The sequence below is a fragment of the Neomonachus schauinslandi genome, chromosome 8 (assembly GCF_002201575.2).
Source record: "Neomonachus schauinslandi chromosome 8, ASM220157v2, whole genome shotgun sequence".
Lineage (NCBI taxonomy): Eukaryota > Metazoa > Chordata > Mammalia > Carnivora > Phocidae > Neomonachus > Neomonachus schauinslandi.
Window position 1 is genome coordinate 49280236 of NC_058410.1, and position 17238 is coordinate 49297473.

The following is a 17238-nucleotide window of genomic DNA, read 5'->3' on the forward strand; positions in this document are numbered from 1 at the left end:
GCAGTTATAAGGTTTAATAAAGTAAATTTCTAACAAATTATTAGAAAAATGGAAGCATAATTTAATTTTTTCTAGAGAAGAAAAAATGAGTTAAACCACTTTTTTCCCTTATTTCTTTAAAAGAAAAATAAGGGGCGCCTGGGTGGCTCAGTTGGTTAAGCGACTGCCTTCGGCTCAGGTCATGATCCTGGAGTCCCGGGATCGAGTCCCGCATTGGGCTCTCTGCTCGGCAGGGAGTCTGCTTCTCCCTCTGACCCTCCCCCTCTCATGCTCTCTCTCTCTCTCTCATTCTCTCTCTCAAATAAATAAATAAAATCTTTTAAAAAAATAAATAAATAAATAAAAGAAAAATAAAACAGCACGAGGGGGAATCTCCTGTAAGATATTACTGGGTGTTCTATAGGAATCATAAAGGACATTACAGCAAAGAAAATAGGACATAATCATAAAATGCTATTTAAAAGTATAAAAGTCCTTTTATTAAAAGATTTTTCCCCACATACAACTAGTATTTTCTAATTTCATGATTTTCTTAGGTGTCTATATTCATAGTCTAGAAAAAATAGGCTTGAATAGCTGGTGTGATTTTAAAATACAGAAACTGAAATAAAAGAATTATACATGAAAAGATAATCAACATTGAAGACAGAATGAGAGAAAATAGGCCCTCACAGCAATAGGAATAAAGGTATGTAAAAGGAATAACTTTTAGGGGCAAGGGAAGGGGGCATAAAATATTTTGAGGAATTACTAAGGGAATAAAATAATCTCTGACCTTGGGGAAAATATACATGTAAATTATTATATAAGATAGATAGATATACATATATATCTACATATATTCCCCTGCTACCCTCTAGTCTCAGGTACATTAATAATAAAGTTGAAGATATCAATGAAAATAGCTAATATCAATTCATAGAGGAGTTACTGCATGCCAAACTCCATGATAAGCTAAAGCTGATTTGATCATCACATTAATCCTATGAGGTGGCATTCGCAGATGTGAAACCTGAGACTTAGAAAAGTTAGGGATATATTGTCGGCTGTCATTCAGCTAGGCCAAAGAGCCAGGTTTCAAAATGAGAGGCAGCATGATTATCCCCTTGCTTCCCGCCTCCACAGACCTGTCTGCCAGCTATCAGTTGTTCTCTAAAGCTGGAGTCACAAACCCAAATGCCTATAGAGCCAGTGAGTTACCATAAAGGAGTAAAGCTGGTAGGGTCTGACTGACAAAATCAAGAGGGCCCTTGCCAGGCTTATCTAGAAAGCCAGCAGGCGCTCAAGTCAGCTAACTCTCACATGAAAGAACACAAGTCTTAAAGGACCAGAATTTCCAACAGAAGCTGGAAATGTGAAATTTGGGGGGTTCAGAATGGCCTGAGTTTCAGTTGGTAACTAATTAAATTAAAGCAATAGCAACCACAATACCAGGCTGACCAAACTAAACCTTCTAAGAGCCATATGTGACATCTAAACTAAAAACTCTGAATCCAAAAGTCTAGAGCCTTAACAAGTACAGATTGAAACAGTGCTCAAAACACACTGCACCATCATAATATTCCATCAGACCCAAACAGGAAGAAGTGGTTCTGAAACACCCTACCATTTTCTTTTCCAAAAGATTTTTCAGAAGCATCCTAGAGGGCCACCTAGTTCCTCATTCTCAGCAATAGCACAAAGTAAACAAAACCAGCCCAGCTGCAGACCCTGTCTGGACCTACGCAGTAGTTCCAGCAGGCATGCACATGGACACACATATATAGACTGAAAACACAAAAATTCTTCTACCTTCTCCACAATTTATAAAGCCACTTTGCAGAGTTAGTATTTCACACTCTTATACTTGACAAATGAGAATCAACTGAAGCTACTGACCCATATACCTCCTGACCACCACACGATGACCTGAAACTTCGAATTTGCCATTCTTAAGAGCCTGATGCAGCTCTTAGATGGGACTCCATCTTCTTCCAGCTTCTGTCTAGGGAGAAAAAAAAAAGTCATATTTTTTTTCTTTTAGTTAAACATAGTATATCAGGATTTCATATAGAGAAATATGGGTTGGTGCTCATAGTAATTTTGACAAATTTTTGTTTTGTTCCCTGCCAGTTCAGAGCCCTTTCAAAATGAAGAGGCCTCCCATGGCCCCAGTTCGAGGGAGGAGCCCTATTTAGGCCTGTGTCCTGCCTTCTCCTGTCATGACTACAGCTGATTGGATAAGAAGACTGTACTATAGCTTCCCAGTGAAGCAATATCCCATTATCTGGTGGTGTGAAAAGATGAATTCAAACAATCAGATATTTTCTCTTAAAATTCTGAATTGGGAAACGTGAAAAGAATCAAGCACTTAGCAGTAGAAGTTGAAGCCAAAATAAAACTATCTGAAAGTATGGTTTTAAGTGTTTACCACACACATTTATAAACACACACTTTTAAAAAAAGGAAAGAAAAAGAACTTAGCATTTCCCATTCTGTAGATGTAGTATAATACATCTACCTGCCTGTTGTCTAACCACCTCAATTCTCAGCCTGGAGTTTGTAGGGAGGGAATGTATTTCAGAAGATACTCAGATCTATTTGTTCTCTGGGCCCCCACATCCTTGTATGCAACATGGTAGTATAGGGTGTCAAGTAGAGTCTTTTCTATTTCCTTAAATCTGTGACTACAGCCCATAACTGGGGCCATAAAACAGTAAATACATCACATCTGAAGTGTGGAGTCAATCCCTTCTCCTTTAGGACTGACTCCGAGAAATCATTGCAGCATAACCAGCAATATAACACAAAAATCCCCCAATATGCCCCACACAAACACACACACACACAGTCTATATAAAGAGGCTAGAAGGGCAACAAAATGAGGCACCATCCAGAATGTAAACTCCATGAAATTGTCTATGTTATTCACTGATATGTTGTAAGAGCAATGGAATAGCACTTGACACCTAGGTTTATGCTCAATACATATTTGTTGAGTGAATTTCAGGAAAGCAGGATTTCCATAAAAGTTACCCCTCACCTTACCTCCCAGTGCAATCACTTGTAAAGTGCCTAGGACTCTTGAGGGGAAAAAAAATCTGGTATTGACTCTCCACTTGGGATCCCCTGAGCCCCAGGGATCTCTGATTGCTGACGATGTAGGGAGTAGATGAGGGAAAAAATGGTACAGCCCACCAGAGAGACAAGAAGCACTCCCTTAGATCTTTGGTAACCTTTCAAGTCCTGAAAAGTAGGGGAGAAGGTTGGCTACATGGATAAGGCCACTCAGTTTTTAAACTTCACAACACCAGAGGACATCATCCCCAGAAGACACTGCTAGGGGGCAGAATGGCTCAGGTGGCGGGTGGGGGGTGGGGTGGAAGGTAGATGAGATTGAGGAATGAAAGCCTGTTATCATCTGCCAAAGCGTGGGACAGAAAAGCACACATAAGAGGAAGTTAGCATGATATGACCAGCCAGAAACAGCAACTGAATCCCTCAAGGAGCTCCTGAAGTATAGTAATGGTGGCCGCTCAACACTGAGTGCCTCACCAAGCTAGCCAGACCATTTACAGTGAGCTAAATCGGCCACCTCAACAAAATATGTTTTACAATGATAACCTCTAAAGATGAATGATTAATGAGCTGATGTCAACCTGGAGGAAGGTTATGAAAGCATGATGCCCCCAAACCTGTTTATATTCCCTTACATAAAGCCCATATCTGCAATGTAAGCAATGTAGGAAGGCATTTACTCAAGGCAGAGGCTTTAGAAGAGTAAAGAATTCATACTGGTAAAAAACTTATTGGTTTATCCTTTTAATATGTCTTTATGATCTACAGCAATGTCTCTGCTCTCATTCCTGATATCAGTAGTTTCTGTCTTCTTTTTTTCCTGATAATTCTGTTGAGGCTTATCAATTTTATTGATCTTTTTGAAGTACCAGCTTTTGGTTTCATTGACTGTTCTCTATTATTTATTTTTATTTTATTGATCTCTGGTCTTTCTTACTGCCTCTTTTGGGTTTCGTTTGCCCATCTTTTCTGCTTTCTTAAGGTAAAAGCTTAGATCATTCGCTTGAGATGTTTCTTCTTTTCTAATGAAAGAATTTGATGTTTTCTAAGCACTATTCATCTATACACCATCCATTTTGATATGTTGTGTTTCCATTTTCATTCAGCTCAAAATACTCTTCTAATTTCTCCTGCCATTTCTTCTTTATTCATGGGTTATTTGAAAACCTGTCATTTAAGTATCCCAATATTTGGAGATTCTCTGGATATTTTTCTTTGATTTCTAACTTAATTCTCCTGTGGAATATACTTGCATACTCTGTATATTTTGCCTATTTTTCAATTTATTGAGACTTGTCTCATTGCCTACAATGTGGTCATTCTTGGTGAGTTTTCCATGTGTACTCGAAAAGAATATACAGTTTCTGCCATACTATCGTTCTTCTACCAGTTGTTGAAAGATGTTGAAATCTCCAACTATAAAATGTGGAGTTGTTTTCTTTTCAATTTCATCAGTTTTTGATTCATATACTTTGAAGCTCTGCATAAACACTTAAAATTGTTATGACCATTTTAACATTATGAAATGCCTTTCTTTATCCCTGGTAGTATTCTTTGTTCTAAAATTGTCTTGTCTATTATTAATATAGGCTATTCCAACTTTCTTTTGATTAATGTTTACATGGTATATCTATTTTACCTTTTATATTTTTAATTTATGTGTCTCTTAGTATTTAAAGTAAGTTCAAGTAGATAGCATCTTCTTTTCTAGCCAATCTGAGTATCTCTGCCTATTCATTGAAGTATTTAGACTTTTTGTAATTAATGTAAATATCAATATAATTTGGCTTAAATTCATTATCTTCGTTTCCTTTTTCCCCTTTTTCTGGCTTCTTTAGGATTGAGTGATATTTATTCCATTTTATCTCCACTATTGGGTATTAACTCTCTGTTATTATTTGCTTTTAGAGATAATTCTAAAGTTTACAATTTATTGGGACTCCTGTGGCTCAGTTTGGTTAAGCGTCTGCCTTCAGCTTAGGTCATGATCCCAGGGTCTTGGGATCAAGCCCCACATTGGGCTCCTTGCTCAGCGAGGAGCCTGCTTCTCCCTCTTCCTCTACCTGCCATTCCCCTTGCTTGTGCTCTCTCTTTCACATGATCTCTCTCTCTGTCAAATAAATAAATAAAATCTTAAAAAAAAAAAAAAAGATATCAAGCCAGAAACTGGCTTAGGGTATTCAAGTGAAAGGATTCAGCTAAGTGGCAACCCGAATATAAACAAAGGAAACCAGCCTAAAACACATTAATTATTTAGAATAGGCCCTTCATGATTGATAATCAAGGTGGATTAACCTTCATCTTGAATTATTGATATTAATGATCCACCGTGAGCAAAATGATTTCTAAAGTACTTTCTAATTGTGAAATATTATTCTGTCTTATCTATCAAACATAACTGATGGCTTATCACTACAAATTTTATAAGACATTTTGTCTTTTCCTAGTAAAAGAAAATACTTCCACTATTGTCATCATCCAAAGGTGCCACCACTTTTATTTGTTTATCAGATCATAAGATGATACTGGCCCATTACCCTTGACCTAGTCAAACCTCTACAAAAGGCTTAATGATGCTATTTAGGATGCATTTCCTTGCTGCTTTGTGCAGGTGACTTTCGCATTGTTGCATAGACAGTGATAGGAACATCAGTTATTGTCAGGCAATGACTTCCAGGGCATCTTCGGAGTTGCCTGAATAAAAGAGCAAATGACATGTGGTTTGATACTAAACAGGAAATTTTTTCAGAGCAGCAAAGTTTGCATATCAACTGTTTTAAATCATTTTGAAAGCTTTGCATGTCAAAATATAATTATAACACAGTGGCACTGATGAGCCAGACATTTTAGACTTACGTTGCAAAGAAATTGTGGTTGTTGCCATACACTTAGTCACAGGAAATTTATAAATATAAAATAACCCTCTGGAGAATCATTTTGAAAGGTATGCAGTGATTGCTAAATGGCAAAAAAAAGGCGGGGGGGGGAGTGCATTGTTGTAAACATAGTGATAATACTATGGCAATTTATGCATATAGGCACCTTAAAATCACTTCAATTGAGTGATCTAAAAACTAGAATATTTGTGGAAAAATATAAAACTGAACATGCTATTCCATACACTATTCAAATGTTGATTGAATCTCAGGTTTAAAAGAATCTTTAGGGGGGGCCTAGGTGGCTCAGTCATTAAGCGTCTGCCTTTGGCTCAGGTCATAGTCCCAGGGTCCTGGAATCGAGCCCCACATCAGGCTCCCTGCTCTGCGGGAAGCCTGCTTCTCTCTATCCCACTCCCCCTGCTTGTATTCCCTCTCTCGCTGTGTCTCTCTCTGTCAAATAAATAAATAAAATCTTTAAAAAATAAAATAAAAGAATCTTTAAATGGCATCTAGTCCAAAAATACCTCTAGTGCTTGAATTTGTTCCAACATTCCCACCAGATAATCACCTAACCTCAGACATTTCTAAAGACAAGTGCTTAGTACTTCCCAAAATAGTACTGCATCCTTGAATAACTCTGATTTTTAAAGTACCTGCCTTATTAAGCTCAAATCTGTGTTCTAAAAATTTCTAAGCCATGAGAAATCTAACAATGTAGTATTTGATGTTTTGCTATGGTAAGCAGCAGAAAAGTGGAACAAATCCTATTCTTCACAGTTTTCTTCAATTTGCAGAAAATGATTTTGTTTTATAAAATATCCATACTCTATATTACTATCTTTCTGCTAAAAGTCAAATCAAAGCCAAAGTGACACTAAATCTGAGGTTGGGGTCTTCTTCATATTTGTAGCCTTATGCCTAGCATATAGTAGCCCTAAAGATTTGCTTGTTTAAATGAATGCTATCTTTCTTGTAACTATCAACAACAACAATAACAAAAATCTAGCTAAAAATTTACCAAAAAAAGAATTGGTCTATCGCTGAGACTTAACAGAGGTACCAAAAACAGACTGCGCTAAGAAAACCTGTAATCTGTTAATACTAATTTCATAAGCAATGTTTGTTAATATTAATTTAATGGTCCTGGACTTTTTTCTTGCTAATATTGAACACCAACTAAAGCTTATATTGATAATAGCCATTATGCATTTCCTCAGTCATCAGGATGAGCAGACCTTACCTAGTTGGTGACATCTCTTTCCCATGACAGGCAGCACTGGAGCTCAGCCCGGATTCCAGCCCAGTTGAAGAATCTCCTCCTTCCACTGGAAACCTCCTTGGCTGGGTCCCACACCGAAAAGGCATAATTCACTGAAAACCTAGATTAGAAAGTTAAAATAATGGCATAGGGCTGAGTTGTCTTCAAAAAGTTCTTTGGAGTCTTTAATGTTATTATTTTGTCATAGTTACATAGAAACTTTCTATATATCTACAGATATATAGAAACATATAGAAATTACATTTCAAAATATCTATAGAAGCATATAAATGCTATATTACACAACTCCCCTTTACATACAATTTGAATCTAGCAACAAATATAAAACAGCCATTAGATGGTAGAAGTAAACTGTGCCCTACGGTTAACATTACTGAAGTCTATTTCTGCTATGTGAAAAAAACCCAGCTTGCTTGAAATGAGTGTTAACAATAAACAAGCTTGAGCTCCTACTTCCACTCCCCACTGCCTCTCTGTCAAGCCCTTCTCTTCCTTTTAAGTAGAGCCGAGCCTCACATCCTCCATGATAGGTTCCATTAATCCTGTTCCTGATGATCATTCATCCCCCCGCCTCTGTATATTTACAGCACATTAGTTAAGAAAGTGGGAGAGTTGGACAGACTATGTAATCCTAAGCAAGGTACTTAACCAAGCATGTTTCTCAAGGATAAATCGGAAATAATGGTATCTCTTTCCAGGGTAATAGTGTGGATTAAATTAGGTAATACATGTAAAATGCAGTGCCTAACACATAGTTAGTGCTCAATAAACGTTAACTATTAGTACCCAGCAGATGCTACTGGGTACACAAACACACACATAACATAATGTATATGTCAGATATAAGTATGATACACATACACACACACAACTATATAAAATAAGCTCTTTACTGCCTACTATTGCCTCTACTTGGAAATCTTCCCCACCCCACTGCTCCCCACTCCTTACTTGCTAGGACCAACTCATTCATTAAGTCTGAATTTACATTTCACTTTCTCAGAGAAGCCATCCATAACCACTCCATTATAGAAGTTTTCATAGCACTCTCTATTTTGGCTTTGTAACAGTTATCACTCTAATTCAGGATTCCTCAACTGTGACACCATGCACATCTGGGGCCAGATAGCTTTTTGTTGGGGAGAGAAGTTGGCCTGTGCTTTGCAGGATGTTTTGTAGCATCAAGGCATCCACCCACTGCACACCAATAGCACCCCTCCCCCAAAGCTGTGACAATCAAAAATGTCTCCAGACATTGCCAAATGTTCCCTGGTGGAGAAGGGGAAGAAATCATGCCCTGTTAAGAACCAGTGCCCTAATTTTTTGTAAATGTTTTTACTTAATCATTGTCCCTCCTGCCTCCACTTCATGCCTATCTTTGTCACCACTCACTGAATCCTTAATACCTAGAACAGTGGCTGGCACACAGTAATTAATAACTTTTGTATAAATTTATATGTGTTCAAAAGACAGGAAAAATGAAATATGTCTTATAACTGTTTTTTTATGCCTAGAACAGTATTCTATGCCTAATAAGTAAGTGTCTGTTGTAATAATAAAACTAAATTATTAAAGTTTAGGAATTTGAATATTATATATAATGGTTTTTATAGACTGTGCTTCCTTTATCAAGGAAAAAAGTAGTATGCTCAATGACAAGTTAGCAGAACTACAGTAAAATCTATGGATTAGTATAACTATCTAATTTACGTAGATATTAAGTTCTGGCTAATTTGATCAAGGATGCATAGACTTACCAAAATAGGCTGAGTCTGATTCCTGTAGAGGTGAATAAATCAACTGCTTCTACTGACCTTTCATAGAAGGCTGGAACTGCCAAAGGAATGATGATCAAATGTTCCAGTGACACCCAGAAATTATTACATCAGAAGATTCTTTCACATAGTTTCCTACCTGCTAAAGAATAAAATGTCACAATTCATAGCTCCAGCAGCAAGCTGAAACTCAGCAAAGAATTATCTCTGAAGTTTGTTTGACAGTCTTATTCTTGTCACTGCCTTATTCTCCAATGATATGAAATATTTTAATCTATGAATGAATTTACTTATATTCTACGCCTACAGTCTAATCTGTACAAAATCATGAGATTCTTCTCACTTTATATCCCATTTTCTTCATTATCTTTATCTTCCAGTTTTTCCCTTAGCTATTAATACAAACTAATCCAATCTAACTATGTCCTCATCCCACACCAAAGGCCTCAAACTGCACCTTTACAAATTTCTCTATGGCTCTTCCTGTGTGGGATTCTTTACATCTTCTCCCTAATGCCTGGACTACCTCTTCTTTTCTATTTCCCCAAGAACCTTGAAATCCCCAAGTGACAGAAATGAGGACAACTGAGAAAACAAGAATACATCTTGTACTGTCTTCTCTGTTCTGTTCCCTGGACCCTAAGGCTCTCCTCTGTTTGTACCATCTTTGCCAAAGGAATGATTATCAAATGTCCCAGTGGCACCCCAAAATTATGACATCAGAATTCTTTCACATAGGTTCCTATCTGCTAAAGAATAAAATGTCTCATAGTTCACAGCCCCAGCAACAAGATGAAACTTATCTTCTGGACTCCCTCCCCTGCCTTCCCTCTCCCAACTTCTGTAGCAATAGCTTACCTCACGGAATGTAATACTAAAGTATAACCCTTAAGCCAGAACATTTCTCTTCAGCTTATCTTTTTTTTCAATTTTCATAGTTGATGACAAACTATTAAATGACATTAAGCATTTTTTTTCATTTAATGAAAATCTTTTTTACTACCCACATTTTCTAAGTTCCCACTGTTCTGTTTTTATATGATTTACATTACAGGAAGTTGGCATTTTACATAATTTAGTTGATGGACAAAATCTTACCTCTACCTTCTTTTTCTTACTAGGGTGCTATGTGTGAATAGTTGATCACAATTTTAGCTTAGAGAAACCATTTAACTGTGTCATAGTTAGACAAACTGAAATAACTGCTAGCCATTGTTAGCTAATGTATCATTAGGACCTAAACATTTGATCCTTAGGATGGCAAAAATTTTTAATAGTTTACATTTTCTAGTGGAGGTGCATGTGGAAAAATGGTAGGTTCTGACATGAAAATTAGGTTTGAATTTTAACAGCATGTTAATTCTGAGACTTTGAGCAAATCACTAAAAGTCTACCTGAAAAAAAGGTATGAATTTCTATATTATAGAGTTGTTTTGAGGAATAAAAAAAATCTAACATGTAATAAAACCAGTGTCTGAAATACAAAAGTTCCACCAGCATACATTATTTTATCTTTGTGCATAATTCTTGAAATCAGAGTGTTGAAGCATTGATTTCACTTTTTAGTCATTGATATATTTTTAAACTACAAAGTGAAGTATCTGCATGTGAAATATTCATAAATTCCTCTAATTTACTATGATTTTTAACTAGGTATTTGGCACAAGTTGCACCAAGTTTCTTTTTTTTGGTATGGGTGGTACAATGAAACAAACCAAACAGTAGCCTTAATGATGAAACTTTCTAGCACTAGAGAAATAATACATCACAAAATGAACTTAACTCTCCAGCAGAACTTCACAGAGAAATGGATGAATATGTGAAGTATAGATGTTGGGGGTGGGGGTTGTTGGAGATGGTGAAATCTCTAAATACTCTCTCTTAATCCTCATAAACCTGAGAGTAATAATAATCTTTCAATCCTCAGAACATTGATTTATGAGATGTAGGAAAGGAGCAATGCTCAAATTTGTCATATCCTAAGACAATAGATCTATTACCCATCTATTACCCATTTCAACAAATATTTGCTGAGAATCCACCATGAGCCAGACATATGTTAAGTGCTGAAGATAAAATATTGAGCAAAACAAACACAGTGTCTATCCTAGTAGAGTTTACAGGTAGGGTAGTATATGCCCTAGACTAGGATATCAAACCTAAGTCTAAAGAACGAGTAGACATCAACTAGGTGAAAATGGGTGGGAAGCAAAAACATCGAGACAGTTGAGGATGGGGCAAACAGAGGAAACAGCATGTGCAAAGATCATGTGCCGGTAGAGAAGACAACAGAAAATATGAAAGGCCAGCATAACCATGGTAGAGGAAATTAAAAAATAAGGTCAGAGAAATAAGTAGAGGCTAAACCGAGCAGGAACATGAACCCAAGTTAAAGACTTTATGAGCAAGGGAGCTCACAAAAGAATTTTAATCTTTCAGGAAACTTACTAAGTTTCATTGATTTTTCTCTGTTAATTTTCTGTTTTTTATTTGATTTCTTCTCCAATCTTTAGTATTTGCTTTTTTTTCTGTTTACTTTGGCCTTAATCTGTTTCTCTTTTTCTAGTATCTTAAAATGGAAGCCTAGATCATTGATTTGAGACATACCTTCTTGAAATAAGCATTTAATTCTATAAATTTCCATCAAAGTACTACTTGAGATTCATTCCACAAATTTTGAAATGTATTTTCATTACCTTCCGTTAAAAATTTCCATTTCCCTCTTGGTTTCTTCTTTGACTTATGAGTTATTTAGAACTGTGTTATTTTGTTTTCAAATATATGGAATTATTCTAGCTAGTTCTCTTTTACTGATTTCTTAGATTCCATTGCTGGCAGAGAACATTCTTCATATAATTATAATTCTTTTATATTTATTGAGATTTGCTTATGGTCAGAATATGGACTATCTTGGTAAGTGTTCCACCTACTCTTGAAAAGAATATGTATTCTGCTGTCATTGAATGAAGTGTTCTATCATTGAATTACTTGGTTGACAGAGTTCTTCAAGTCTTCTGCATTCTTACTGATTTCCTGTATTCTTCTTTATCAATTATTGAAATAAGGATGTTGAAATCTCCAAATATAATTATGAATGTATCTCTCTCTCTATTCTGCCAGTTTTTGCTTCATATAATTTGAAGCTCTGATATTAGGTACATAAATATTTAGTAGTGCTATGTCCTCCTGATGAATTGACAACTTTATTATTAAAAACTATCCTTCTTTATCTCTAGTAATATTCTGTGCCCTGAAATCTACTTTGTCTGAAATTTATATAGATACTTTCTATTCACTAATGTTAGTATAATGTATCTTTTCCTGTCTTTTTACTTTTAACTTATTTGGTCTTTACATTCAATGTGGTTTTCTTATAAACAGTAGAGTTGAGTCTTGCTTTTTCTTATCTACTTTGATGATCTCTGACTTTTAATTAACATGTTTCAATTATCTACATTTAATGTGATAGATATAACTGAATTTGTATGCCCTCTTCCTATTTGTATTCTATTTGTGCTGTTCTTTTTTCCCTTTTTTTTTATTCTGTTCTTTTGAAACAACTGAGTATATTTCATGAATCTATTCTATCTTCATTATTGGCTTATTGCTTTACAACTTTATGTTTTCTTTTTGGTTACTTTAAGGTTTATAGTAAACATTTTTAACTTTTCTGTTTGCCTTAAATAACATTATGCCATTTCACATACACTAAAAGAAACTTACACTGAAAGAAACTCACGCTAAAAGAACCATTTCCCCTCTCCCACCCTGTATTATTTAATCATACATTTTACTTCTACATATATTATAAATCCCACAACACATTATAAATTTCTCTTTAAGCAACTGTTTTTGAAGAAAATTTTAAAATTTTATATCTACCCACATATTTATATTTACCCACATATTTATCATTTTTTATATTTACCCACATATTTATCATTTTCAGTGTTCTTGGTCCCCTTCAGTAAGTCCAGATTTCCCTCCAACATCATTTTCCTTTTATCTGAATGAAGATTTTCATTTAACAGTTGTAGTCTACTAGCAATCAATTCATTCCAGTTTTGTATGTTTTTACTTCATCTCCACTTTTTCATCTCCATTTTTGAACAATATTTTTGCTGAGTATAAAATCCTGTCAACAGTTTTGTTTTGCAGGGCTTTTTTTAAGTACTTAAAGATTTTGCTCCAGTTTTCTGATTTGCATTGTTTCTAAGTCTGCTTTTATTTTTAACTTTGTTCCTCTACATGTAGTGTGTCCTTTTTTCCTCTGCGTGCTTTTAATATTTTTCTTAGCCACTGGTATTAATTTGATTATAATGTGCTTGGTGTGGTTTTATTCCTGTTTCCTGTGTCTAAAGTTTCATTGAGTTTCTTGGGTCTGTGGGTTCATAGTTTTTATCATATGTGAAAACTTTTCAGACATGATCTCTTCAAGTATGTTTTTGTTTCCTCCTTCTGGAACTCCAATTACGGTATATAAAGCTGTTTGAAGTTGTCCCATAGCTCACTCATCCTCTTTTATTCTCTTTTTGTTCTATTTTGGATAGTTTCTACTGTTTGCAATGTCTAATCTGCTCTTAATTCCATCCAGTGTACTTTTCATCTTAGATATTGCATTCTTTTTTATCTCTAGATGTCTGATTAGGGTCTTTTATATTTGTCTCTTCTTAATCTTTCCATGCTTCCTTCTGCCTTCTTGAACATATGAAGTATATTTATGTTATTTTAATGTCCTCGTCTACCAGTTCCTTCATTTGTGCCATTTCTTGGTTTGCTTTTACTGATTCTTTTTAACCTCATATGGAGTGTTTTCTACATCTTCACCTATCTTGCAATTTTTCATCGAATGGCAGAATTTTTCATTGTTGAATGCTGGTTTTATTTTTAGTCCTTTAAGCACTTTCAAGTTTTAATCTAGGACACAGTTACTTGGAAATAGCTTGGCCCTTTGGAGGCTTGATTTTACGCTCTCCTAGGCTAGATCAGAACAGCCATTCATCTATGGCTAATTTCTCTCCATTACTAAGGCAATATCCTTACTGTATTCAACACCCCCAGACATTACAGGGCTTTTCCACTAAAGATACTGCGAATGTAAACTAGTCCCAGCCTTGTGTGAACCCCCAAAATTGTTCTGCCTGCTTCTTCCCAGTGGTTCATTCCTCAGTCTTGGGTAGTTTCCCCACATGAATATACTGATCAGTACTCAGTTTAAGGCTCAGAGAAATTCCTTGAAGATCTCCAGACCTTTCTCTATATACTCACTCCTTTCTGGCATTCTGCTCTGAAAATTATAGTTGCCTTGGTCCCACAGAATTTTCAGTTCTGTCTCCCCAACTCAGGATGGCTGCTGGGTTGTATTTGAGCTCTGTTCATCAGAAAGAAGTTACTAATGTCAATGTTACCTAGAGCAATCTACACATTTAATGCAATCCCTATCAAAATACTATCAACTTTTCTCAAAGAAATGAAACAAATAATCCTAAAATTTGTATGGAACCAGAAAAGAACCTGAATAGCCAGAGGAATGTTGAAAAAGAAAAGCAAACCTGGTGGCATCACAATTCCGGACTTCCAGCTCTATTACAAAGCTGTCATCATCAAGATAGTATGGTACTGGCACAAAAACAGACACATAGATCAATGGAACAGAATAGAGAGCCCAGAAATGGACCCTCAATTCTATGATCAACTCATATTCGACAAAGCAGGAAAGAATGTCCAATGGAAAAAAGACAGTCTCTTCAACAAATGGCGTTGGGAAAATTGGACAGCCACACATGCAGAAGAATGAAACTGGACCATTTCCTTACACCACACACAAAAATAAACTCAAAATGGATGAAAGGCCTAAATGTGAGACAGAAATCCATCAAAATCCTAGAGGAGAACACAGGCAGCAACCTCTTCGACCTCAGCTGCAGCAACTTCTTCCTAGAAACATCGCCAAAGGCAAGGGAAGCAAGGGCAAAAATGAACTATTGGGACTTCACCAAGATAAAAAGCTTTTGCACAGCAAAGGAAACAGTCAACAAAACCAAAAGACAACTGACAGAATGGGAGAAGATATTTTTAAATGACATATTGGATAAAGGGCTAGTATCCAAAATCTATAAAGAACTTATCAAACTCAACACCCAAAGAACAAATAATCCAATCAAGAAAAATCAAGAAATGGGCAGAAGACATGAACAGACATCTCTGCAGAGAAGACATCCAATGGCCAACAGACACATGAAAAAGTGCTCAACATCGCTCTGCATCAGGGAAATCCAAATCAAAACCTCAATGAGATACCACCTCACAACAGTCAGAATGGCTAAAATTAACAAGTCAGGAAACAACAGATGTTGGCGAGGATGTGGAGAAAGGGGAACCCCACTACACTGTTGGTGGGAATGCAAGCTGGTGCAGCCACTCTGGAAAACAGTATGGAGGTTCCTCAAAAATTTGAAAATAGAGCTACCCTATGACCCAGCAATTGCACTACTGGATATTTACCCCAAAGACACAAATATAGTGATCCGAAGGGGTACGTGCACCCCAATGTTTATAGCAGCAATGTCCACAATAGCCAAACTATGGAAAGAGCTAAGATGCCCATCAACAGATGAATGGATAAAGATGTGGTATATATATACAATGGAATATTATGCAGCCATCAAAAAAAACCCCGAAATCTTGCCATCTGCAACGACGTGGATGGAACTAGAGGGTATTATGCTAAGCGAAATAAGTCAATCAGAGAAAGACAAGTATCACATGATCTCACTGATATGAGGAATTCTTAATCTCAGGAAACAAACTGAGGGCTGCTGGAGTGGTGGGGTGGGAGAGATGAGGTGGCTGGGTGATAGACATTGGGGAGGGTATGTGCTATGGTGAGCACTGTGAATTGTGTAAGACTGATGAATCACAGACCTGTACCTCTGAAACAAATAATACATTATATGTTAAAAAGAAAAAAAAGAAGAAGAAGATAGTAGGAAGGGAAAAATGAAGGTGGGGAATCAGAGGGGGAGACGAACCATGAGAGACTATGGACTCTGAGAAACAAACTGAGGGTTTTAGCGGGGAGGAAGGTGGGGGATGGGTTAGCCCAGTGATGGGTATTAAGGAGGGGACATACTGAATGGAGCACTGGGTGTTATACACAAACAATGAATCATGGAACACTACATCAAAAACTAATGATGTAAGGTATGGTGACTAACATAACATAATAAAATTAAATTTAAAAAAAAAGAAAGAAGTTACTAGGTCTAGTCCATACTCAAGGAGAGGGAATGCTGTATTCTGATATCATGTCTGAGAATACTTATAATATATTTATAAATGTTGTTCATCAAATATTTCTGGCTTTCTGCCTTCTGGAAATTGCAATTCCTGCCCCCCTATGATTACTCAGAGCCCATGTGACTAGTTTTGGCCAGTGAGTTAACAACAGTCATTAACTGCAGTGCAAGATCCTCTTGAGTTGCCTTTCTCTATGCCACAAAAGCCAATAATGTACCAAATAGTGGTAGTTCAGCAACCTGGGTGCTAGAGTGGCATAAACATAAAGCACAACCACAGAGACCTCCCAAAAGACACGGATCATGTGCAAAAATATAAACCTTTATTGTTTTACACCACTGAGATTTAGGGGTTAGTTGTAACCATAACTTAGCAAAATTTATCATGACTTACACAGACTTAGGTCCAGCCTTAAGAACTGCCATAACAAAAATCTAAAATAGAAGTCATTAGCATAGTGGTCAGGCAGCAGGTGACAAGAAAACTGTTACTGGAAGCTGAAAGCATAGTTATTTATGTTATTAGTGTCAAATGTATTGGGAAAAATCTTTGCAAAATTCTTGTGATAACCTAGAAGACAGATTATTTACTAATGAACTTGAATTCGAGGGGAAGAGGTTAGAAGACAATGTTGGTAAAATGTTGGTTGCTATGGTTGTGTTTGTCAAGTTATATGAAAGAGAGATGGACTCAGAAATGCAGTATGCCAACAGGAATAAAAAAGAGCCCCCAGAAATTCTAATTATATTCAAGTGGCAACTTGGAAAGTCAAAGGTGTATAATTTTCTTGGAACATATTTTATTCCCCCTCAGAACTTTGCAATATACTTTCAATGTCTTCCAGTACTGAATGTGCTATAGATGAGTCTAACAAACCCTAATTGTTTTTTCTCCACCATTCCCCCACCACCTCCCTAGGATTTTGTAGTTCCTCAGAATTTTGTGGAAA

The 17238-nt window shown here is 36.3% G+C and overlaps 1 protein-coding gene across 1 annotated transcript; it reads right to left on the reverse strand.

Annotated features, from left to right (window-relative positions):
* Nucleotides 1–5633: 5633 nt before the first annotated feature.
* On the reverse strand, nt 5634–7302 carry FAM229B (family with sequence similarity 229 member B). Its single transcript, XM_021693532.1, has 2 exons — nt 7177–7302; nt 5634–5751 (listed from the first exon to the last, which is right to left on the reverse strand). The coding sequence occupies exons 1-2, from the start codon at nt 7299–7301 to the stop codon at nt 5634–5636; spliced, it is 243 nt and encodes an 80-aa protein (XP_021549207.1). The 5' UTR covers nt 7302.
* Between the last annotated feature and the right edge of the window lie 9936 nt (nt 7303–17238).